This window comes from Dendrobates tinctorius, unplaced genomic scaffold (assembly GCF_039654945.1).
Source record: "Dendrobates tinctorius isolate UK_male_01 unplaced genomic scaffold, ASM3965494v1 ptg000491l, whole genome shotgun sequence".
In the NCBI taxonomy this organism is placed as follows: Eukaryota; Metazoa; Chordata; class Amphibia; order Anura; family Dendrobatidae; genus Dendrobates; species Dendrobates tinctorius.
This window is the reverse complement of record NW_027362152.1, coordinates 1,352,287-1,378,114: the sequence shown is the minus strand read 5'-3', so window position 1 is coordinate 1,378,114 and position 25,828 is coordinate 1,352,287. Positions and strand designations below refer to the sequence as shown.

The 25,828-nt window shown below is 49.9% G+C and overlaps 2 protein-coding genes across 5 annotated transcripts in view; one reads left to right on the top strand and one right to left on the bottom strand.

Annotated features, from left to right (window-relative positions):
* LOC141078030 (uncharacterized) overlaps positions 1 to 25,828 on the bottom strand; it is a 432,903-nt gene that overhangs the window by 107,620 nt on the left and 299,455 nt on the right. The window lies entirely within an intron of this gene.
* Positions 1 to 25,828, top strand: part of LOC141078032 (uncharacterized) — an 89,186-nt gene that overhangs the window by 21,677 nt on the left and 41,681 nt on the right. For all 3 annotated transcript variants that reach the window (XM_073564835.1, XM_073564833.1, XM_073564834.1), the window contains exons 2-7: positions 1,381 to 1,462; positions 4,259 to 4,408; positions 4,538 to 4,717; positions 4,801 to 4,924; positions 5,008 to 5,105; positions 5,304 to 5,394. In XM_073564835.1, the coding sequence (XP_073420936.1) occupies positions 1,427 to 1,462; positions 4,259 to 4,408; positions 4,538 to 4,717; positions 4,801 to 4,924; positions 5,008 to 5,105; positions 5,304 to 5,394 (679 nt within the window). In that variant the 5' untranslated portion in view covers positions 1,381 to 1,426. The remainder of the gene's footprint in view (positions 1 to 1,380; positions 1,463 to 4,258; positions 4,409 to 4,537; positions 4,718 to 4,800; positions 4,925 to 5,007; positions 5,106 to 5,303; positions 5,395 to 25,828) is intronic.

Genomic DNA, 25,828 nt, shown 5'->3' with positions numbered 1-25,828 from the left:
CTTCCTGGCTCCCCATGTGTATCCATCCTGGCCCCCATGTGTCTCTATCCAGGCCCCCCATGTGTCTCTGTCCTGGCCCCACATGTGTCTCTATCCTGGCCCCCCCATGTGTATCCATCCTGGCCCCTTGTCCTGGCTTCATGTACATAAAGAGAGGACAAAAAAATAAAGATTCCATTTAACTTCCTGCGCTGCCAGCGCCCTGTGGTGCCCTCCTCCTCTGCGGATCTGGCGCGCACATAGTAAAATGACCGCCAACATAGCACAGGTCGGCGGTGAATGTGTGCGTGTCGCACTGACGTCATACGCCGGTGATGATGGGTGCACAGTCTTCGGCATTGATTGGGATGTGCACCGCAGTGGTTCAGGTAATGACTGTTGCATGCGCTCGCCCCTGCACAAACTCTGCCTGCACTTTTAAAGGACCCCCGCCCCTAAAATCCGCAGACTTTTTTTTTTTCTTTTTTTCATCTTCTCCTCCTCTCCTTCCCACAGCCAAGAGCCCACCGGGGATTTTCCCGATACCCCGCCAGCCCAGTCCGACCCTATATATATAATTTTTTTTTCCATTAAGTTGAGAGGTCCAATTCCAGCTATTGCTGTGGGACATGTGATTTCTATCTACTCCACTGTGTACAGGATAATAGAGTATAATAAAGTAGTTATGGACGTGACGTAACTAACATTGTGCAGGGACTCTGCTTTCCATATAGTGACGGATATTTCTTGTTGCTGAAACTGTGATATTTTTCCCCCTTTAAACCTTTTTTAAACCCCTCTGATCAGTGCGATCATACAACATACAAGCCTCTGATGGCTCCGGTGATGCCCTGTACTACTGTAGTGCCGTGTATCATCACTGCCTGTCAGTGTAATACTAACGGCCCCATACACATGAGATCAGAGTTGGCTGAACGGTCATTTGGCAGACGGCGATCTCTCCCGACTCCCCCATACACACAAATATTCCAGCTTTCCTGTGGTCTGTATGAGAGAGTCGCCTCCAGACTCCTCTAGAGGAGGATTATCTACAGGAAGAACAAACGGATTATCCTCTGAAATTCAGGATGCCGGATCCTTCTCTGCCCTGACATCATCTGTCGGGAGGCCCCCAAATACATTACATGGTTGGCCAAACCCCCCGAAATCAGTGCTTTCATGGAACTTTAGTGTAATGTGTATGGGGGCGTTATAAGGTAACTTATTGAACGCTGCCTCTGGCCCGGCCTAATAGACCTTCATACATTGCAGCCCAGACCCCGTTATTAGACATGTAAGTATCGGAGTAACTAGGCCGCCCCATACTATCGAGTACTTGGGGGCGGGGGGCATTCAGCCAAACTCTGTCACACCTTCTTAGATGCCATGTTTGCTTTTCAGGGATTTTGTTGCAGCCGCTCGTGTGCCGTCCCTGCGGTGTACATCTATGTTCTGGGGACCAAAAACCAGAGCTGTGGAGTTGGTAAGCCAAACCTGCGACTCCGACTCCTCAATTTCCCTTACACCGACTCCGACTCCCACATATATTGCTTATATTTAAGTGAAAAACGTATTGTAGTACAATGTGAACATCAGACATTTAATCATTTCTATGATCCAATAATCAAGACATTTAGATAGAACATAATATTTATTGGAATACAACTTTAGAACACAAAAAACTGTAATAAATTGTAAATATGTAATACACTGTATAATATCGATTACATACATATATAACACTATGTAATATACTATGTAAGTGGCAAAAAACAGTTTTCAACACAATCATACTAAATAACATTTGTGCAGTCTATGAATTTGTTCTAAGAAATAGAATTGCCTCCATCAGATCCTCCTTCATAGATGACCTCACATCTGACCTAATAATTTTAAGGCCAGAGAACAACCTCTCTACAGTAACTTGGGTTGGAGGCAAAGCCGTAACCACATGGCAACATCTCTAACAATTTCCGGGTATAAAGGAATTGCCTCCTGCACAGTCAGTTTTGATGAACGGTTGAATTTTTTTTTCTTTGAGAGCAAGTGAAACATTTTGCTGAAAGATGGTCAATCTGCTGCTATAGGAGACAGAGTGAAATCTTTTTCCTTGCGGCAAAGCTTTGCCTGCTCCATGTCATACAAATACTTGTCAAAGTCAAACTCCTCATCTGATGAGGATGAAGATATGGCAGCAGTAGCACTGTCAGGACCCAAGTCCTCTTGCGCCTGGCAGTCCTCCTGTAGGCCACTCTTCCTAACTGCTACCTCAGTCAGAGCTTCTTTTCCTTTAGTAAGCTGTTGATCATCAAGCAGTATACAATGACTCGGGGCCACATAAACAGCTGCCAGAAAATTTTTATTTTCCAATAGCTGTGTCTCTCTCCGTTTCATTGAAGCAGAAATGCCATCTGCGATTAAACCTCCTCTTTGGGACAGGCAAAATGGTAAGTTCTTCCACTCCCTTATGAAAATGCCAGGAGTTAAATCCTCAGCTTGTAATTTTTTAGTCTCGGTAAATGGGTGATTAAGCAATTCCTTCAATTCAGCCACCTGTGTCCATTGACCTTCATTTAGGTTTACCTGAGGGTTCGCCATATCTATAAGAAACGGTTTTAGTTCAAGCAATCGCTCAATCATTAAATAAGTGCTGCCCCACTGATTGGCTTGATCGACAATTGCCCCTTTCCCATCACGTCTCTTCAAGATGGAATCAATTTTAGGGGTTCAGGCGGCAATAACCAATTTCCTCACTTTTCCAACCAGATTTCCAGCATGTCCCTCTTGCAGACTATCTTATTGCCAGCTGCAGCGTGTGCACAACTTTCTCACTTTCTCCAGCTTGGGGCCCAGGAATCGGATCCTGTGCAGGGCAGGCACCCCTCCCCCTCCTCTCTGGTGAAGACAGGACAGAGGAGGGGAGATTGCCCCCTGCAGTCTGGAGCCGGTGCAGGACGGGAGCACTGCTGCATACGAGTGAGTTTTGATAGGTGCGTGTCCCTGCTTCTAGGGGGGGACAGCTGCCCCCCTGCCCCTCGCTGGCTACGGCCATGATTCACACACAGCGTTTTTGCGGATCCGTTTCTTGCAGTAAAATGCAGTGACTCTGGACATCCCAGCAAAGTCAGTGGGTTTTAAGATATGACATTCAGACACATCGTTTTGTGAGGATCCGTTTTTGGGCTGAATGAGCATGTCAGTTTGTGTGGCGCTTTTCTAATCTGCTTTTGCTATTGAAAACATTATCTATGAGCTCAAAATCCTTTCAGGTGATGCAGTTTTTTAAAAAGCTGATTGGCTTTTGCAGCTGAAAAACGTATCCTCAAAAATGCAGCAAAAACGCTGTGTGTGACTGTAGCCTTAGATCAGGAATAGAACAGCCATTTATAGGACATTTGATAACTTTCCCAAATTCCTATGAAAAAATATTCAGCACATCCTGCACTGAATTATTGTACCCAATTTATTATATATTTTAGGAGTCGGAGTCGGTCCATTTAATTCCGACTCCACCAAAATGAGCGCCAAAAAGATTAATTTCTTTGTAATAAATGTTTAACATGTTACAAATTATAAAATGTGTCTTCTGCTTTTTTCTTCTTACAAGAATTGTTGGGGCCAATTTTCTTTAGAAACATTTTAATATCGGCTTTTCTGGAGTTTTTCTTGTAATATGGGAAAGCCTGAGGCCAGAAATAATCCCCATAAATCACTGTACATGGAGACTTTGGGATCAGATCATTTCTGGCCGTTGTGTTTGTGGAAACAAAAAATCTTTTCTAAAAGCCTCAAACTTCTGTGTGTGACTCAGAGCTGAGATCTAACGTGATAGAAGCTTCCAGTGCGGGGAAGACGGGAAACCTTCATATAGACGGCCGGTGGGGATGGAGTCAGTGACCGACTCTGGCCAAATCTGTCTCTAGAGCCGCAGTAGAAGATGAAGATGTCGTCCTCATCATGAAGGAGTTATTTCTCATGTCGCGTGTAATGAATCTCTCCTGCAGTATTGCTAATGCCGATTCCAGTGTCGGTAATGAGACGAGAATTAGCGTTATGGAAGATGAGTCTATGAGGAACGTGTTCAGCTGCCGACTCCGAGGAGGAAACTGCTTGTTGTCTGTGGCCTAAATATATAGGTTTTATTAGTAGATGTCAGGGAAGAAAACTAAACCCTGTAAGATAATAAATCTCCTCATATGTTTCCCTTATTATCTCCAGTAATTGTATTATTACACAGGATTCTTATGATGTTACATCGGATCATCTTCTTCTCATTCAGGTCTCTACAATATCGGATCCTCTCAGTGAAGATCTTCTACAGAAGAGAATTTTCCTGATTTACCCATCAAGGACGGATGTGGACAGAGACAAGATGGCGGAGAGGATGTTACACCTCACCCTAGAGATCCTCTTCCGTCTCACTGGAGAGGTGAGAGATTCTGATGACGTCACATTACATCATTCTTATCTATGGGAATAACAGATGGACAGAACTGGAGAGGTGAGGACTCTGGAAATGTCTGTAGTGAGATTTATTAATGTGTCTCTCCATAACCAGGATTACACAGTGGTGAAGAAGACCTCTAGTGATCGCTGTCAGGACCCTGTGTCTGAGGGATGTGGAAGACCCCTGAGCCCAATCACGGGGCCTCCACCTCACCCCCTGATCCATGAGGACATTAATCACCAGAAGATCCTAGAACTCATCTACAAGATGATTGAGCTGCTGACTGGAGAGGTGACACTGCTGGGAATGCTGGGACATTATACAGTAACACTGTGAAGGGATCGGGGGGATGACGGTATCATTGTATGTGTCAGGTTCCTATAAGGTGTCAGGATGTCGCTGTCTATTTCTCCATGGAGGAGTGGGAGTATTTAGAAGGACACAGAGATCTGTACAAGAACGTCATAATGGAGGTTCCCCAGCCCCTCACATCACCAGGTAATAGACAGGACTAAATACACACGGCCTATAATTATCTGTATGTAGAGAATGAATTCAGTCCCTGTATGTGTTTCCTCCAGATCTATCCAGTAAGAGGACAACACCAGAGAGATGTCCCCGTCCTCTTCTTCCACAGGACTGTAAACAAGAAGATCCCAGTGCTCCTCAGGATCATCAGGTAGATGGAGAGAAGGTGTCAGGAGATCTCCCCTATGATGTGTAGACGGCTGTGAAGGTCTTGTGCTCAGTCTTGTTTTATCCACCAGTATTATATGTTTTATACTTCTGTAATGAGAACGGTGGAGATGGCAGGATTAGAGCTGATCATAGATGGGACTTCTCCATGTGTCAGTGACTTTTACAATATTTGCTTCAGGGTGAAGATCTGATCCATATTAATACTACAGAGACATATGTGAGGGGTGATGAGCGGTGTAAAGAGGAGATTCTCACATATGACTACCCAGGTGAGTAGTAACCACTGAATGCAGAGAAGTCACAGATTCCTCTCAGTCACCAGCTGTGGCTGATTTATCGGTGGTGTAGTCTGGCCGTATTACCATGATCACCATTTTGCCTCTAGATCACAACATTGTCCTCAACCCAAAACTGTTCAAATGACTTTTGACATCAAAAGCCCTTTTCTATAGAACTTACGACCTGGAGGATCCACCTACCCCCTGGGATTAGTGTGAGGGTGATCCCTTAAAGCGAGATCTATATGATTGCTTGTACCTGACCCAATATAGGCCGAGTGTGCACTTAAAGAGTCACACCGAGCACAGAGTTAGATGTCTACTCCTTTCTCAGTAAAGGCTTGCACACAACTGAAGTTTATTCTCAAGAAAAAGAGACAGGAGATGGGTGTCACACAATCTCCTGAGTAGCCAGTGTCAGTCTATGATGGGTCCATTTCAGCTTCACTTCCATATATGGTATCCAGTATCTCAGCTTCTGCATTCCAGGGATTCCTTCCAGGGTGTTGTCTGAAGACACAGACGCCATCTTGGTACACCATATCTGAACTGACTTATATAAGGTTTAATAATTGATTTCATTAGCCATTCTCTCCTTCACATTAGGAGACGCTGACCGTTACCTGCCCAGATCTGTAACTATAAAGCCAAATGACAGCGTACGTAGAATGTGCTGACAAGATAGAAAATCACTTGTAGAAAAATCTTATGCTGGGTCTGTATGAGAAAGTGGAGGGTAACGATGCTGTTGGCTTCCTAGATCCCTGAGATCTTATCGGATGAATCTTCTCTCCCTTCTGTGCTGCTGAATGTCTCATGGTCCCTACAAGACCAGGTCCAGTCTTTCTGGCCAAACTTCCCTTTTATGATGGACAGCAGTAAATGTGCAGTGAGGCCAAGTGTGAATTTCTGTCCAATAACAGCAGAGTTTCCCTTTATCCTGACTTTTCAATTTGTATTAAAACCAACTAACTTCAAGGAGGATTGTGATCATCTCCAGGACAAACATTCCACCTGTGCCATGATAGATCTCTAAGCTGTACGTGGCTGATGGCTGTAATATACATTTATTCCCGCCTGCAGGAGATGTGTTGGCTCCAGCCCTGGTGTCATGGATTCACTCCACATCATATATTACATTGTTTCTGATCCTAAGGAATTCAGATTACTGCACAATCTCTCCTGAAATGGGGAGCAATATTATTTCTCTAATCTTCTGCTCAGGATCCATAGTAGCTCCAATGGTCCACCATAAATGAGGGCAACTCTGGTTTACTGTTTTTTAATCTGTATTTGTAGTTTTCAGTGAATGAGATTCTCGTGCTCTGGGGCGGGGCTGTGGGTGGGGATGTGGGCGGGGCTTTATGTAGTGCTCTGATCACATATTCTTCTGTATTGGCTTATGACAGGTCGCTGACCCCTCACTGACCTGCCTCCCATTATTACATAATGCATATAATAGCATTGATATTATTGTTGATAATTCCTATAATATTGTGGCTATTGTGAGGCTTAGAAAAAAATTACATCCAACAAAATGTCATTGGCAATTAAGGGTACTTAAACCACAGCGCCATTAATTAACTGCACTGTGGAAAAAGTGTATAGCGCCCTCTTGAGATGGATTTTCTCCGCGGTCTCGGCTGCCGGGGGTAGCTGAGACCCTAGAGAACATGATTCGGGCTGGTTTTTCCCGACCCTGGGGTTGCTATCGCCGTTATTAACTGTATAACGGCGACCGCAAAAAAAAAAATCCGATGTGCATTTAATTTCTCTCTCCTCTGATGTGATTGCACATCAGAGGAGAAAGAAATAGGGTCTCCAAATCCCTCCGTACCTCCCGGTGGTCCTTGGGCCCTCCTGCATCCTCCGGTGGGCGCCGCCATCTTCTTCCGGTCAGAAAATGGCCGGCGCAAGCGCAGTGCGCTTGCCGCGATCTGCTGGCCGGCACCTGGTGTTAAGCACCGGGTTCCTGTCCCTGCACAGCAGGAATCTTGAGCCTTGCCTTCCGCGGTCTCCCATTCCTCTCTGGCAGCAGAGGAGGCTGCTCAGACTAGCACTGTGGGTTTGGTTGCTGCTGCCACCTCTAGTCCAGCTATAGCAACGCATGCTGGGCTACTCCAGGGACTAAGTCCTCCTTTCGGTCTGATGAGCATGCTCATGGGACGATCTCTCATTGGAGATCAGAGGTCACATGCTCAGGTCCTCCTCCAATTCGGTTGGACCATCACGAAGGTCCCAGAAGGACGCTGCTATAGAAGGTTCGCATGGCTGCTCGGCCATGTGCTAGTATAGACAGTTATTATAACTTGTGTGTGATGATGGATGCATGGATGTAACAACCCTGCTGGCATCACTGCATGGCCTCCCATCCCCCGCACACCAACTTACTTTCTGCTTCAAGCCATGCTGTGAATTCTGTCTGTTGCCAGCTCTGTGCCTCTGCTCTCCATGTTTCCTGACTGTGTGTATAGGGGGGCGGCGCCTGAACTCTCTGGTTCTTATGCAGTCAGGGTGCACCTGGCTAATGGGTCCCTGACCAATCACCTAGAGCCCTGGACTTTTTAACCCTGCCACACCCACTAGAACATTGCCTGAGCAATGTCTAATCTCAGTTAGTATCTTGCTGCTGAGGAAGCCAGGCCCCGTTCTGTGTATTTCCTCCTTCTCTGGAGGAATACTTCTTGTCTTGCCTTGTACCTTGTCTGCCTGCCAGGAGGCTGAATATCCTGGCCCTTGGAGTCTTGGTTCCAGTATCTTGTCTGTACTCTGTCCTACCTTAGTCTCCCTTTCTCCTTGTCCGTGGCTTCCTTCCTTGCTGTATCTTTCCTTGTGTCCTCCCTGTCTGTGCATCTGCACCCTTGCAGCTCTGTCTGTGAATCTGCACCCTTGCAGCTCTGTCTGTGAATCTGCACCCTTGCAGCTCTGTCTGTGAATCTGCACCCTTGCAGCTCTGTCTTTGAATCTGCACCCTTGCAGCTCTGTCTGTGCATCTGCACCCTTGCTGCTCTAGCCGCTCTGCCTGCACGGCTCTCTAGCCGCTCTGCCTGCACGGCTCCCCTAGCCGCTCTGCCTGCACGGCTCCCCTAGCCGCTCTGCCTGCACGGCTCCCCTAGCCGCTCTGCCTGCACGGCTCCCCTAGCCGCTCTGCCTGCACGGCTCCCTTGCCGCCCAGCCTACTCCGCACTCCTGCGGCTCTGCCTACTCCACACTTCTGCCTATATCCATACCTGCACCTCCTGTGTGAACAGGTCCAAATTCTGTTCCAACATACACCACTCCCTCCTGCCTGCACCTGCTCTGTGAACAGGTCCCTACCTGTCCCTTCTCATACCACGCCAGTCTGTCCTGTGTCTCCAAGCCGTGCCCGCCTGTCCTGTGTCTCCAAGCCGTGCCCGCCTGTCCTGTGTCTCCAAGCCGTGCCGGCTTGCCCTGTGTCTCAGCCTGCTTGTCACTCGCACCTGGCCAGGTGTCCTGTTCCCGAGTGGGATCAGCAGCCACAGCCAGACGCCATCCTGGAGTGGCACCCGGCAGCTACCTGCCGCACAAGCCTGACCTCACCATCAGAGGCTCCAGTGAAGACCGAGGTAGCTGCCGTAGTGACGCCCCTTCCAGGGTAGTCTGGTTTGTGGCACAGTGGGGCCACAACCCCCTGGCTCGCGCCACTCAGCCAAGGCACGAGCGTGACAATGGATTTGGTGAATGACTTATTATGAAAACCCCTTCCCTTTGATACGCATGTTGTAGGTTTATCTTAGTTTAATAATAATAAAGTAACTTGGCACTCAACTGAATTGTCCTTTTTAAGTGAAGTTTTTATTTATGTGCAGCCCTACAAAAAGAGGTTTTGGCCTACACTTGGCCTTCATCAGTCCGACTGCTGTCTATATAGTATGAACAAATGTATGTCCACGAGCAAAATAATTTTTTTGTAAGTTCCTGCTTCCAAATATGGTGTAGGCATATAGCAGGCTTCCAGCTACCCTTAAGGTGTGCTGTGCTGGTAATTCAATTAGATGCAATATATTCCATAAGGAAATGAGGAGAGGTTCCCGCTGGATTGCTGAAGCAATTTGCCTTATAGAAGTAGGTTGCAAGTGTGCAGGGCTGAACGCAGTATCCACCACCATTTGGAAGCGTATCTTAGTTTGTCAGTGCCATGTAGTCTTACATTCCAACTTTTGAAGAAGGGAAAGAGGGACAAAAGCTGCAGTGCGCCGTGGCAAATTTTAGGCCACGCCCCAACCACACCCATTTCACAACTAGTCACACCCATGTCCATGCCCCAAACACACCCATTTAGCACTGCTGATCACACTGACTGGTACTGAGGGCACAGTGGCTGGTACTGTTGGCACACTGACTGGTACTGAGGAAAAGAAAGAACAGAGAAGAAAGAAAACAGAGAGAAAGAAAGGAGAGAGGGGAAAGAAATAAAGAACGGAAAGAAAGAAGGAAATAACAGAAAGAAAGAGGGGAAAGAAAACAGAGAGATGGGAAAGAAAGAAATATGGTACAGAGAGAGAGAAAGATAGAGAACTGAGAGGAAAGAACAGAGAGAGAGAACGAACAGAGAGAACAGAGAGTGAAGGAAAGATTAGAGAGAGAAAGAGGCGAAAGGGAGGGGAAAGAAAGAACATAGCAAAAGAAAGAACAGAGAGAGAAAGGAAGAGGGGAAAGAAAGAACAGAGAGAAAGAAAGAACAGAGAGAAAGAGAGGAAAGAAAGAACAGAGAGTGAAATATTAGAGAGAGAAAGAGGCGAAAGAAAGAGGGGAAAGAAAGAACATAGCAAAAGAAAGAAAGAGAGAAAGATTCCATAAAGACAATGGCAGCTCGGCTCCCATTGTAATGCCCACCTGAGCCTCCCGGTGCAGGACATATCATGATCCACTCACATGGCCGGCATCCCCGAGACCAAGGCGATCCCGCTGTCGGAGGAGGACACGGTGATGGATCTGAATCATTCCCTGAAGTGCCTCCATGGTTCCGTCACAATCTCTTCCCGAAATTACCTCATTTCCGGTCAGCTTCTAGCACGTCGCTTCCGGTGGAACGTCACGTGTGATTTTTAAAGGGCTCTTTGGGGCTCCGCCGTGTACTCCTGTGTCCATGGGAAAAGTAAGCTCCCGGCTGGGGCAGACTTTCAAAATCTGGACTGTCCCGCTGAATCCGGGACATCTCATACACACACGGGTCCGCTTTGTATGCCTCGTACACACACTGTTCCACTGCGTACACCTCGCACACACACGGCTCCACTCCGTAAACCTCATACACATGCGGCTCTGCTCCATACACTTCGTACACATGCGGCTCTGCTCGATACACCTTGTACACACGCGGCTCTGCTCCGTAAACACATGGCTCAGCTCCGTACACTTTGTACACACAGGGCTCCGTTCCGTACACCTTGTACAAACACGGCTCCGCTCCGTACACCTCGAATACACGTGGCTCTACTCTGTACATGTGCGGCTCTGCTCCGTACACCTCGAATACATGCGGCTCTTCTCCGTACATCTCGTACACACGCGGCTCCACAACGCACACCTCGTACATGTGCGGCTCTGCTCCGTACACCTCGTACACGTGCGGCTCTGCTCTGTACACACGCTGCTCCGCTCCATACACCTCGTACACACGCGGCTTTGTTCCGCACACCTCGAACATGTGCGGCTCTGCTCTGTACACCTTGTACACGTGCTGCTCTGCTCCGTACACTTCGTACACACGCGTGTTATGATTGAGTCACCGAGGAGGAAAAAACAAAACAATTTCAGCCCAGAAAATCAGAGAGGTTGGAAACTAGCGGATTGCAGACCCCTAGTCCTATCACACAACTAGCAGTAGCCGTGGAGTGTTCCTACGGTGATCCTAGACACCTCGTCACAGCCGGAGATCTAAATAAGCCTAAAGAGAGAAAAGGGAAAAACTGACTGCCCCAGAGCAGACCCCAAAGCAATAGGCAGCCCCCAACATATAATGACGGTGAAGCAAGATGAAAACACTAACACAGATACAAATATAGGTTGAACAAACGATGGGGCCCAAGCTAACTAAAAAGTATAGGACAGAAAAGCTGCTGTCTGCAATCCGAGAAAACCCTGCTAAAAATATTACCAACACAACTGATAAGCAAAAAGGACCCTGAAGTCACTAGACTTCAAACCCTAAATCAGCACTCAGAATATTCTGGAAGCAGAGCAAAAGAGAACACTGATCAAGGAAAAAGAATCCAGCACACCCCCGGCCGGGGATGGCTGAACTAAAAAAAAACAAGGTAAACAAAACCAAAACTAATAAGTTCAATAGCAGAGCAAAAAATGTATCTTTGGGAAGCAGGAATCAGACTGGTCTCCAAGAATCCAGCAGAGAAATCACCAGCGACTCAGAAGGGCGTCGGCTGCCTTATATCCAGTCTGAAGTTCCCGTTACCCTGATCAGGTGTTTGGTTTCTTTCATCCAAATCAGCCTCACTACCTTCCTTCACCAGAAGAGGGAGATCCTCGGACACAAAAGATGAATGAACAGATGAGCTCACAACACTCGCGGCTCTGCTTCGTACACCTCGTACACATGCGACTCTGCTCCGTACACCTCATACACATGCGGCTCCGCACCGTACACCTTGTACACACGCGGCTCCGCTCCGCACACCTCGTACACATGCGACTGCTCTGTACACCGCGTACACATGCGGCTCTGCTCCGCACACCTCGTGCACGTGCGGCTCCGCTCTGTACACCTCGTACACGTGCGGCTCCGCTCTGTACACCTCGTACACGCGCGGCTCTGCTCCGTACAACTCGTACACATGCGGCGCGCGGCTCTGCTCCGTACACACGTGGCTCCGCTCCGTACACCTCGTACACGTGTGGCTCTGCACGGCTCTGCTCTGTACACCTCGTCCACATGCAACTCCGCTCCGTACACCTCGTACATGCGTGGCTCTGCTCCGTACACCTCGTACTCGCGCGGCTCTGCTCCGTACACCTTGTACTCATGCGGCTCTGCTCCGTACACCTTGTACACACACTGCTCCGCTCCGTACACCTCGTACACGCGCGGCTCCGCTCCGTGCACTTCATACACACGTGGCTCTGCTCTGTACACCTCGTACACACGCGGCTCCGCTCCGTACACCTCGTACACACGCGGCTCCGCTCCGTACACCTCGTACACACGCGGCTCAGCTCCGTACACCTTGTACACACACTGCTCTGCTCCGTACACCTCGTACATATGCACCTCGTACACACACGGCTCCGCTCCGTACACCTCGTACACACACGGCTCCGCTCCGTACACCTCGTACACACACGGCTCCGCTCCGTACACACACGGCTCTGCTCCGTACACCTCGTACACACACACGGCTCCTCTCCGTACACCTCGTACACACGGCTCTGCTCCGTACACCTCGTACACACACACGGCTCCGCTCCGTACACCTCGTACACACGGCTCCGCTCCGTACACCTCGTACACACGGCTCCTCTCCGTACACCTCGTACACACGGCTCCTCTCCGTACACCTCGTACACACGGCTCCTCTCCGTACACCTCGTACATACAGGGCTCCGCTCCACACACCTCGTACACACACGGCTCCGCTCCGCGCACCTCGTACACATACGGCTCCGCTCCGTGCACCTCGTACACACACGGCTCCGCTCCGTACACCTCGTACATACAGGGCTCCGCTCCGTACACCTCATACACACACGGCTCCACTCCGCACACCTCGTACACACACGGCTCCGCTCCGCACACCTCGTACACACATCGCTCCGTACACCTCGCACACACGGCTCCGCTCCGTACACCTCGCACACACACGGCTCCGCTCCGTACACCTCGCACACACACGGCTCCGCTCCGTACACCTCGCACACACATCGCTCCGCTCCGTACACCTCGTACACATATGGCTCCGCTCCGTACACCTCGTACACACACGGCTCTGCTCCGTACACCTCGTACACACACGGCTCCGCTCCGTGCACCTCATACACATACGGCTCCGCTCCGTACACCTCGTACACACGCGGCTCCTCTCCGTACACCTCGTACACACACGGCTCTGCTCCGTACACCTCGTACACACACACGGCTCCGCTCCGTACACCTCGTACACACTGCTCCTCTCCGTACACCTCGTACACACACGGCTCCGCTCCGTACACCTTGTACACACACGGCTCCGCTCCGTACACCTCGTACACACACGGCTCCGCTCCGTACACCTCGTACACACACACGGCTCCGCACCGTACACCTCGTACACACGGCTCCTCTCCGTACACCTCGTACACACACGGCTCCTCTCCGTACACCTCGTACATACAGGGCTCCGCTCCGCACACCTCGTACACACACGGCTCCGCTCCGCATACCTCGTACACACACGGCTCCGCTCCGTACACCTCATACACACGCGGCTCCGCTCCGTACACGTCGTACACACGGCTCTGCTACATCCACCCTGTAAACCCCTCCTGACCCCCACACATAAACTTCCCCTCATCCAGCACCATGACAACCAGCACAGCAGAGTCCTGCACACACTGAGGCCTCTGATCATGTGACCGCTGACTCCTCCCTTCCTGTGACCTCATCAGCAGCCCAGCGATCAGCGATGTCATTAGTGATGGGAAATCTAGTTCATTTTGGTGATTAGTTCCTTTAGTTCACTATTTCTCTGGATTTTGCCGAGAAGAGATTGATCAGTTCTCGTTACACAGAAGCTGCGGCTCCGAGGAGGAGTTATCGTTCTGTTACAATGATCAGAAATAGTTAATCCATCTGATCATTCTATAACAAGCTCTTGTTACAGGCGCGCTACTCAGTCTGGAGAAAAAAATTCAAACATTATTTATTGAAGTCAGTAATTTCCTTTTTTGTCTTTTGTAAATCTTCCCGCCTCCCAGTCCTTCCCAGCTGCTGTGTGTCCCACAGAATGTCAGGCTGCGAGGAGCTCGGTGTCAGACGGGAAAGATTACATGGCCTCCGGCACAGAGCAGCTGAGCAGTACTGGAAAGCTTATTACTTTTTGTCTTTTGTAAATCTTCCCGCCTCCCAGTCCTTCCCAGCTGCTGTGTCCCCCACAGAATGTCAGGCTGCGAGGAGCTCGGTGTCAGACGGGAAAGATGACATGGCCTCCGGCACACAGCAGCTGAGCAGTACTGGAAAGCTTATTACTTTTTGTCTTTTGTAAATCTTCCTGCCTCCCAGTCCTTCCCAGCTGCTGTGTGTCCTACAGAATGTCAGGCTGCTAAGAGCTCGGTGTCAGACAGGGAAGATGACATGGCCTCCGGCACACAGCAGCTGAGCAGTACTGGAAAGCTTATTACTTTTTTTTCTTTTGTAAATCTTCCCGCCTCCCAGTCCTTCCCAACTGCTTTGTGTCCTACAGAATGTCAGGCTGTGAGGAGCTCAGTGTCAGACGGGGAAGATGACATGGCCTCCGGCACACAGCAGCTGAGCAGGACTGGAAAGCTTATTACTTTTTTGTCTTTTGTAAATCTTCCCGCCTCCCAGTCCTTCCCAGCTGCTGTGTGTCCCACAAAATGTCAGGCTGCAAGGAGCTTGGTGTCAGACGGGGAAGATGACATGGCCTCCGGCACACAGCAGCTGAGCAGGACTGGAAAGCTTATTACTTTTTGTCTTTTGTAAATCATCCCGCCTCCCAGTCCTTCCCAGCTGCTGTGTGTCCCACAGAATGTCAGGCTGCGAGGAGCTCGGTGTCAGACGGGGAAGATGACATGGCCTCCGGCACACAGCAGCTGAGCAGGACTGGAAAGCTTATTACTTTTTTGTCTTTTGTAAATCTTCCCGCCTCCCAGTCCTTCCCAGCTGCTGTGTGTCCCACAGAATGTCAGGCTGCGAGGAGCTCGGTGTCAGACTGGGAAGATGACATGACCTCCGGCACACAGCAGCTGAGCAGTACTGGAAAGCTTATGACTTTTTTGTCTTTTGTAAATCTTCCCGCCTCCCAGTCCTTCCCAGCTGCTGTGTGTCCCACAGAATGTCAGGCTGCGAGGAGCTCGGTGTCAGACGGGGAAGATTACATGGCCTCCGGCACACAGCAGCTGAGCAGGGCTGGAAAGCTTATTACTTTTTGTCTTTTGTAAATCATCCCGCCTCCCAGTCCTTCCCTGCTCCTGTGTGTCCCACAGAATGTCAGGCTACAGGGAGCTCGGTGTCAGACGGGGAAGATGACATGGCCTCCGGCACACAGCAGCTGAGCAGCACTGGAAAGCTTATTACTTTTTTGTCTTTTATAAATCTTCCCGCCTCCCAGTCCTTCCCAGCTGCTTTGTGTCCTACAGAATGTCAGGCTGCGAGGAGCTTGGTGTCAGACGGGGAAGATGACATGGCCTCCGGCACACAGCAGCTGAGCAGGACTAGAAAGCGTATTACTTTTTTGTCTTTTGTAAATCTTCCCGCCTCCCAGTCCTTCCCAGCTGCTGTGTGTCCCACAGAATGCCAGGCTGCGAGGAGCTCGGTGTCAGACGGGGAAGATGACATGGCCTCCGGCACACAGCGGCTGAGCAGGACTGGAAAGCTTATTACTATTTTTTTTAAATGTATAACTTTCATCAGATTTCACTTGCCAGAGCAATACCAGAAAACTGAGCTGTCATTGGTTGCTATGGGGCAAAGAAAATCTTCCTATAAGACCGCTTGATAATTCTCCCCCCTATCCTGTGACCTGTGAGCTAAATGAACTGTATGAACTGCTGAACTAAATGTTCTAGTGAGAATGAGTCAGGACAGCCTAGTTCAATCTGATGCATCTCACTGAGCCCAGCAGCGCCACCTGTGGTAGTGTAGAGTACTGACTCATGACTGTGTATTAGGGAGCGGAGAAGCCGTTCAGCATCCACCATTGTGAGAACAGAACAGGAGCCAGTGGTAAAGATTTTAGCAAGACTGATCTTCTAGGCTACCGGAGGCTGATCCTCTACCGGAGGCCGATCCTCTACCGGAGGCCGATCCTCTACAGGAGGCCGATCCTCTACAGGAGGCCGATCCTCTACTGGACGCCGATCCTCTACCGGACGCTGATCCTCTACCGGACGCGGATCCTCTACAGGAGGCCGATCCTCTACAGGAGGCCGATCCTCTACCGGAGGTTGATCCTCTACCGGAGGCTGATCCTCTGCTGGAGGCTGATCCTCTGCTGGAGGCTGATTCTCTACAGGAGGCTGATTCTCTACAGGAGGCTGATCCTCTACCGGAGGCTGATCCTCTATTGGAGGCTGATCCTCTATTGGAGGCTGATCCGCTACAGGAGGCCGATCCTCTACAGGAGGCTGATCCTCTACCGGAGGCCGATCCTCTACAGGAGGCCGATCCTCTACCGGAGGCCGATCCTCTACAGGAGGCCGATCCTCTACAGGAGGCTGATCCTCTACCGTAGGCTGATCCTCTACAGGAGGCTGATCCTCTACCGGAGGCTGATCCTCTACCGGAGGCCGATCCTCTACCGGAGGCCGATGCTCTACAGGAGGCCGATGCTCTACAGGAGGCCGATGCTCTACAGGAGGCCGATGCTCTACCGGGGGCTGATCCTCTACAGGAGGCTGATCTTATCACAAAGACAGGTGAGGGGCATGAACCACACACAGAAACACTCTCTCTTTCTCTCATACACACATATGAGCTGTGTCTGTCTACTGTGCAATTTCAGTTTTTATTAATAACATTATTATTACTATTATATTTGTATTTGATGTGTGGTATTATAGTGTTTTACTCCCTTCTTTATAAAGAGCAAGGGTGAGACACAGCATGGATCTTCCTGGAGCTGGAGGAGGGATCACTCTGTCTCCTCCCACTTGCTGTTTAGTTTATAATGAACTAAGCTCTGTCAGGATGGTGAACTAGATGAACTAGTTCACTCTGAAGATTAGTTCATTTTGAACTACTCACGAACTACCCATTGTGACTAACAGCCCACCGCTGCCACCACTATGTGACGAACAGCACGGCCGGCCCAACCAATACGTGACGAACGGGGGTCCTGCTGCCATCAAAACGCAACGGACAGAGTACCCTTTGTCACCACTATGTCACAATCCCACCACTGACACGGGTGTATCAGCGGACGGAGGGACGCGACACACTGCCGGCACGCGGCTATCACAGGCACAGTGGGGGCTTATCTTGGTTATCCCACCACTGACACCATGTGACAAAAATATCCAGCAAGCTAATCTCGCTCTAACAATTTGCCGCAAGGGGGTATTTTGGGTGCCCCACCACTGCTATCAATCTTCCAAGTACTGCGGGGATTTATGTATATCCCACTTTCTCAGTTCCACTTTGGACCTCGCAGCTCTCCGGCGCCCCCCTTACCCTCAGGTCAGTCAGGGAACTGCACCTAGGATAATTAGTCGCCGGACGGGCTGCTTGTTGTGAACCGGCAATTAGGCTTCTGCAGTAAGGGAATTATCAATGCTGTGGCCGCAGCCCCTCATTCAGCAATATAAAACCCTTCTGGGCTGCCAGCAAGCCGCAATCACCGTGCACAACGCGCTGCCACCAGCTCCTGGTTTCTCCACTTAAGTTATAGACTCAAGGGAGGGGTTCGAAGCCAACCCGACAAATTAGTAGCAATTATCTAAAAGAGGCGCTTAGATCGATTCTTAGAGCATGGAGACAAACTGAATAATTTTATCATTTATTCCCCGAAAAAGTCAGCAGTGATTACAGATAAAAGTTGCTATAAAATTGAGACGATAGATATGTACAATACAAATATAACATAAAGGGATTAAAGGCAGAAAGCAATTACACTCACGGTTGCATATTGTTCCTTAGGCAGACCATGCGGCTGAGGGGGGGAAGGAGAAGGCGGAGCCACACGTCTCCACTCATCTGGGTTCTGCTCAGCACGAGGACTGGAGCTCTTCTGACCTCCCTGTATGGGAGGGGTACCTTATAGCCCCGGGTGTGTGACATCACCGAAAGGGGCTATCTGGAGAGTCCCACCTCCCTTACTCTCTAGTGTAGAAATCTTACTAAAACTTATAATAATCATAACTTAGCGAGGGAAGCTCGCACAAACACTTATTTGGTATGATTGGTTGTAATTTACCGAATAGGATCCGAAAACACCTAACATGCCATAATTGCGACATTCTATTTGGGAGTACTCCATAATTCAGGTTCTGGAAGTCTGAGAACTACGCAAAAGTCACCGTAGCGAAGCTGGGACCGCTCAGATCACGGAAATATGACTATTATTCCTCTGTCATGTATGGTTTTTGCAATGTTACTTGTTTTAATACTTCCCATATTGATCCCAGCCTGTGTTTTTCTGAACAAAGAGATCTTTTCCCCCTGCTGTGCTTCGAGAGAAAGTTGTTGGTTTCAAGTTTCACAGGCTCTGCACATGAAGACACTGGTATGTGTGTGTGAAGAGCTGTGGGCGAAAAGAGGAGGGGGGAAAGCTGCAGCTCCATGCCAGGCTGACAGTTTACAATGTCATAGAATGCCGGATTTTCTAGAAAGTTCCAACAGACAACATCATATTTTGCAGACATTGTATATCACACCCATCACTAGATGTCATTGCTGGGATTCATCACTGTGGGGCTGCGGTGGCCAGTGGGTCTGTCTGGGAGGGCGTGCGGCTCAGTGAAATACACGAAAAATATGCTGCCGCCTGGGACAGCGGAATATGCAATCAAAAATGAGACTGTCCCACCAAATCCAGGATGGTTGAGAGCTTTGCTTGTAGTGGCTAAGCCTAGTGACACAGTGCTTCCTAATCACAGCACCTCTCTCAGCGCCATATTGTGGATGCAGCCACAAGGCACCTAGTGGCTGCATCTACCAGCGCGGTGCCGTGGGCAGGTCTAGTGCTTTCCTCCTCAGTCTGGGTGGTTAGTGGCTTCCGCCAGAGCAGTGCAGTTCACACTAGTGCGTTACTCTTTGTTTCTCTTTTTGCTGGCTCTGCGTGTTTTCATTTATTATTTTGCCGCATAGTCTCCACCATTACTGAGCAACAGGTTACCATCTCTGCATGGTGGACCCCCAGGCTGTGAACGCACCTCTTACCACTTTTATTGTTTGGTGCATTCCGCCAGTCTGTAACATTATACTAGCGCCAGGGTCTGGCTAGTAATGGCGGACGAACAGCGACTGCAGCAGTACATCCAGCAGCTGGAGAGCAGGTTGGCGGCTCTCGAGCGCTCAACCTCAGCTGTGGATCTTTCCACGGTCACTGTTCAGGCAGCCACGGAGGCTGTCTCTTGTGTGTCCACTGCCATCCCTGCCTTGACTTTATCCCACCTCCCGCTGCCTGAGAAGTTCTCTGGTGATAGTGCTTCTTGTAGGGGATTCATCAGCCAATGTACCTGTAACGGGGTCTACCAAGCTGGGGTACCTCTTTCAGTACCACCCTGTGTTTTCGGAGGTCCGCTCTGCGTTGGCTGGAGTCTGAATGAATGACGCTGGCTGGAATTCCTTAGTTACATGGGCGCATATAAAAGATCACTGCTTCTCCACGTATTTCCAGTCTGACAACACTTTACTCACAGGACACAGAATATATCTCACAGATACAGAGGGCCGGCCAATAGAAAAGCGGCAGGCCAGACATACATTACAAAAGCCGCAGGTGGCCGGAGCCTGCCGATGCTTACTGTGGGAATTGCAAAGGTGAGGGGAGGGTGGACAAAAGGAGAATATCGTGTCCCCTCTGCCCAGGGGCGCAGCCTGTGAACTGATGCATTAGGGACATGCATCTCACATGGAACCTATTATACATACATATAACTGCACAACATATTCTGGGTGCTGAGTGGTTCTGTAACACGTAACACCCTCTCAAGGTCTTTCCAGCCTGTGGCTATAGAGGAGAGACCAGTACATATTATCGATACGGCAAGAATTATCACCGTGGCTCCTCTGAATGTAATCACCCCACCACTGGGCAAAACCTTTGTGTTGGACTGTGACAGAGTGAGAGTCTTATGTTGGGGACATTCCTCCAGGATTGCCGGATATTCTGGAACCAAGAAGACTTTCTGTCTTATTTACCGCCATTATTGGTGGCCATCGCTTCGCGAAGACATCTTAGAATTCACTGCCTCCTGCTCATCTTGTGCCAGGAACAAGATTCCTCGGCAGCTGCCTTCTGGACTCCTGCTTCCGCTGCCTGTGCCTTCTGCCCCTTGGAGCCATATTGCCATGGACTTTATTACCGATCTGCCTCATTCCTCGAACTGTTCCGTTATCCTGATAGTCGTAGATCAGTTTTCCAAAATGGCACACTTCGTTCCTTTGCCAGGACTGCCTTCTGCCCCAGAGTTGGCTAAGATTTTCTTGCACCATGTATTCCAACTTCACGGATTCCCTCAACATATCGTCTCATACCATGGGGTCCAATTCACCTCCCGTTTTTGGAGGGCTCTCTGCAAGTTATTGAAGGTAACCCTAGACTATTCCTCTGCCTATCATCCGCAGTCCAACGGTCAAGTGGAGCAAGTCAATCAGGCTCTTGACATCCTACCTTCGCCATTTTTCCAATGCTCACCAGAACAATTGGGTCTCTCTTCTCCCATGGGCAGAATTTGCCTATAACAACCACCCAAGTGAATCCTCTTCCAAATCTCTGTTTTTTGTAGTCTTTGAGCAACATCCCGGCATCCCTCTTCCCGTTTCCCCCACCTTGGGTGTACCGGCTGCAGACTCTCTGTCCTTGGAATATTCTAAAATTTGGCAGGAGACTAAGGGAGCTCATGAAAGAGCTAGTGACAAAATGAAGAGGTATGCAGACCAGAAACGCTTGGACGCTTCTCCTTATCTTCCGGGTGACAAGGTATGGCTATCCTCACGTTATATCAGGCTTAAGATTCCCTCCCACAAGCTAGGTCCACGCTACATTGGTCCCTTTGAAATCTTGAGTCGTATCAATGACGTGGCCTACAAGTTAAAATTGCCTGCCTCTCTGCAGATCCCCAATACTTTCCATGTATCGCTCCTAAAACGAGCAGTGTCTAATTGCTTCCATTCATCTCCTTCTCGTTTTCCCCAACCAAGCAGTTCTGATGATACCTTTGAAGTAAAGGATATATTGGCTATGAGGACAGTTAGAGGGAGGACCTTCTTTCTAATTGACTGGAAAGGATTCGGTCCTGAGGAAAGATCTTGGGAGCCCTGGGAAAACATAAATGCTCCTCATCTCATGAGGAGATTCCTCACCAGCCTTAAAAAGAGGGGAAGTAAGGGAGGGGGTACTGTCACGGACACCGCGGGTACTCACTGGCGCATGCCCGCTCCCCGGCGCGTCCCCGCTGCTGCTGCTCACTTCGGGTCTCGGCACTTCGGGTCTCGGCGCATGCGCGCTTACACTCTCCTCTGCAAGGGTCCCTCTGACCCAGTGGCTCCGCCCCCAACATGGTGGCTGTTAAGGTAAGACGCCTGATTATCTTAGCGGATGAGCACTAGCGTCTTTGTGTCTGGCGCCTACCCACAGCTCAGGCCCCTAACCTTTTGCCTGTCAGCTCTGTGTCTCAGCCGTGTCTGTCAGCCCTGTGTCTCAGCCATGCCTGTCAGCTCTGTGTCTCAGTACTGCCTGTCAGCTCTGTGTCCCAGCCGTGCCTGCCAGTGCCTGTCTGTCCTGTGTCCCTGCCTGCCTGTCTGCCTTGTGTCTCAGCCGTGGTCATCTGTGCTCCTGTGTCTCCTGTGGCGGGTCCACATCTCCTGGACTATCCTATAGCTTCCTCCTTATTTTGTCCCTCTTTTTCCCTTACAGCTCAAAGCCCCCGCCAGTCCTGGTTTCTCTGGTTCCGTTGACCCCATGTACCTCCCGTCGCAGCGTACTGTCTCCGGTCCTGCTTTCCCGTTCTCACTCAGCCCTGCCCTGAGTCGGCCCTTTGGCTCCGGCTGTTGTGGTTCCACCTCCTTTGGGCCTGCTCCTAACACTCCCTCAATAGGGGTGGTCTTCACCTGGTCCACTCGCCCTTGGGTTCTCTGGAGCCACGACCCAGAGGGTCCACTCTTGGGTTTTTCACTAACAAACCCTATCTCTAACACTTTGCGGATAAGGGATGAGATAGGTTGAACCAACGAAGAGAAATGGGGAACAAACTGCCTATAGTAGTTTGCAAAGCCAAGGAAGCGTTGGATTGCCTTCACCCCATGGGGCCATGGCCTATCGAGAACGTCAGACACTTTTGCCGGGTCCATGCGTAGACCAGAGTCCAAGATAATGTACCCCAAGAATGGCAAGGACATCTGTTCGAAGACACATTTCTCGAGTTTGGCATAAAGGCGGTTCTCCCTCAAGAGCAAGAGGACTTGGCGCATGTTTTTTCTGTGGGCAGACAGATCAAAAGAAAAAACGAGGATATTGTCCAGATAGACTACCACGCAGGAGTACAACATGTCCCAAAAGACATCATTTACGAACTCATGGAATACCGCTGGGGCGTTGCAGAGTCCGAAGGGCAGGACCAAGTACTCGTAGTGACCGTCTCGGGTGTTAAAGGCAGTTAAAGTTGTAGGCCCCGCGAAGATCCAGCTTGGTGAAAATTCGTGCTCCTCTTAGCCAGTCAAAGAGCTCCAGGATCAGCGGCAGTGGGTACTTGTTCTTGACTGTGATGTCGTTCAGCCCACGGTAGTCTATACAGGGATGGAGGAAGCCGTCCTTCTTTTTGACAAAGAAAAATCCTGCTCCTGCGGGTGAGGAGGACTTATGGATGAAACCTCTGGCTAGATTCTCATGGATATACTCCAACATAGCTTTTGTTTCAGTAGGAGATAGCAGGTATATTCTACCCCTGGGTGGAGTAGAGCCAGAAACGAGGTCAAACGGACAGTCGTATGGTCGATGTGGAGGCAGTGTCTCAGCCTCCTTTTTGTCGACGATATTTGCAAAAGACCAATAAGCTGACGGCAAACCTGTAGGTGCCGAGGACGGACAGGTAGAGTTCATCGGATGGACAGACAGCAGGCACTTCTTCTGACAAGATGGTCCCCAGCGGAGTATATCGCACAACCGCCAGTCCATGGCGGGCTCATGATTCCGTAACCAAGGGAGACAAAGAAGAAGCCCATGGGACATAATCAACAAGCCATGAAAGGAGATCTCTCGGTGCAGGGCTCCAATCTGCATCTCAGTTTCTTCTGTGATATGGCTAACTGTCTCCTGCAAGAGTTTACCATCGACCGAAGCAATCATCCAAGAAGTCTCCAGGGATCTGACAGGAATCCAGTATTTTTTAACCGTCTCGAGCCTAATAAAGTTCCCTGCCGCGCCTGAGTCTATATAAGCCTCTTCAGAATAATGCTAAGAGTCCAAATTCACTAAAACACAAAATCAGGGGAGGAGAAGAGTCACATATACCTAGGGAGGCCTCTCCTACCACTCCTAGGCAGAGAAGTTTCCCGAATTCTCGGAACATGAACAAAGGAGATGAGAGTCCTTGTTTGAACCTCTCCTTACGATGCCGTTTGGCTATCTTGAAACGGTCCACCAGCATAGGCTCAGGAGCGGGGCCCACAGCAGAAGGCATGGGATGCAAGTGGGGAGGACTGCAAGTAGACTGAGAGAGACAAGGATCTTCTCTCTCTGGCTGCCTCACAGGTGCGCTCTTGGAAACACAGGTCAATGCGTGTCACACGAGAGATCAGATCCTCTAAAGAGGTGGGGGTATCCCAACCCACCAGTTCATCTATAATCCAACCGGACAGGCCACACAAGAAGGCCCCTACAAGGGCCTTGTTTTTCCAACCGAGTTCAGAGGACAAGGTGCGATAACAGATGGCATATTGTCCTATCAATAGAGTACTCGGAGGTTAAAGAGGGACTCGGTGGTGGAAGCCAGACGACCCGGCTCGTCAAAAACCTTGGTGAAGGTGTCAAAAAAGGTGGAAAGCTGAGAGATGAGTGGATCATCACGCTCCCAGAGGGGATTCACCCATGCTAACACCTCTCCCTCTAAGTGTGAAACTATAAAGGATATTTTAGCGCGTTTAGAGGGGTAGTGCTGCGGCAAGAGCTCAAAATGTAACTGACATTGGTTCAAAAAAACCCTGACACAAGTTGGGGTCACCACTGTATCGGGGTGGTTTGCACAAGCGCAACAGCGGGTGCGGGGCCGAAGCTTGGGCAGAAACGGAGGCAGCGGACTTTAGGGAAAGGGGCCAGTTATCTACTGATGCCATATAGTTGAGGATATGGGCCTGGGTGTCGCATTGCTGAGTGAGCTCTTGTTGGAGACTGGCCAACAGGGAAGCAATCCCAGGGTCAGAGGACTGTAAGGCTGACAAACGTGACTCCATGGATTTCAAAACGGACATGATCCTAGTCTAGTTTTCCCGTAGGAACATCAGTTCCTTTTGGGCGGAGGCCGTGGTAACAGCGGGGTCTATGTTCTGATTATACTGTGACGACTCCTGGAGTGGACCCTCTGGGTCGTGGGACCAACCCACCTAGGGCAAGCTGTGCTAGTGAGGACCACCCCCCTATACAGGGAGTGTCAGGAGCCAGCCCAAAGGGGTAAGGTACCACGACTGCCGGAACTAGGTGGCTGGCCCACAGGAGACCCGAATATGTGTGTCTGCGGGATGCAGCTGGGAGTGTGCAGAACACAGGAGTGTGCAAAGCGTGGACACAGGGGTACGCAGGGTATAGGGCGTGTGTACGGTTGTACAGAGAGTTGAGGACAATGCAAGGCGTGTACACGGGAGTGTGCTAGATACAAGATAGTGCAAGGCAGGTACACGGGAGCACGTAAGAGCACAGTTAGGCAGGGCACGTGCTGGAAAGCACGCCTGAGTACAGGGTTAGGTAGAAGGTGTGCCATGAGGCACGACAGGACACAAGGCAGAGCGTAGGTACGGAGCATGTGCTAGGAAGCTCGGCAAGACAGAGTACAGGCACAGAACACATAGGAAGAGGTAGCCTGATGTAGCACATGAGCACTTGGACTTCCGGGTCAGGTCCTCCAGGACCATAGAGGACAAGACTAAAAACAGAGCTGAGAAGAGCGCACATGTGCACTAACAACATTGTGCAACTATGGAACTAGGTGCGCGTGCGCACCTAACGGGACCCCCGAAGCGGCTGCGGCATTGGAAATGGTGACATCAAACCCGAGGTCCCGCCACCAGGTGAGAGCGGCATGACACTATGAGCCGTGACCTAAATTCTATTGAGCATCTTTGGAAAAATCTGAAACATGCCGTCTGGAAAAGGCGACCTTCAAACATGAGACAACTGGAGCAGTTTGCTCTTGAGGAGTGGGCCAAAATACCTGCGAGAGGTGCAGAAGTCTCATTGACAGTTACAGGAATCGTTTGATTGCAGTGATTGCCTCAAAAGGTTGTGCAACAAAATATTAACTAGTGATGAGCAAATTTGCTTGCCAGTACTCTTCAGAGTATCACGGTACTCTGTGTACT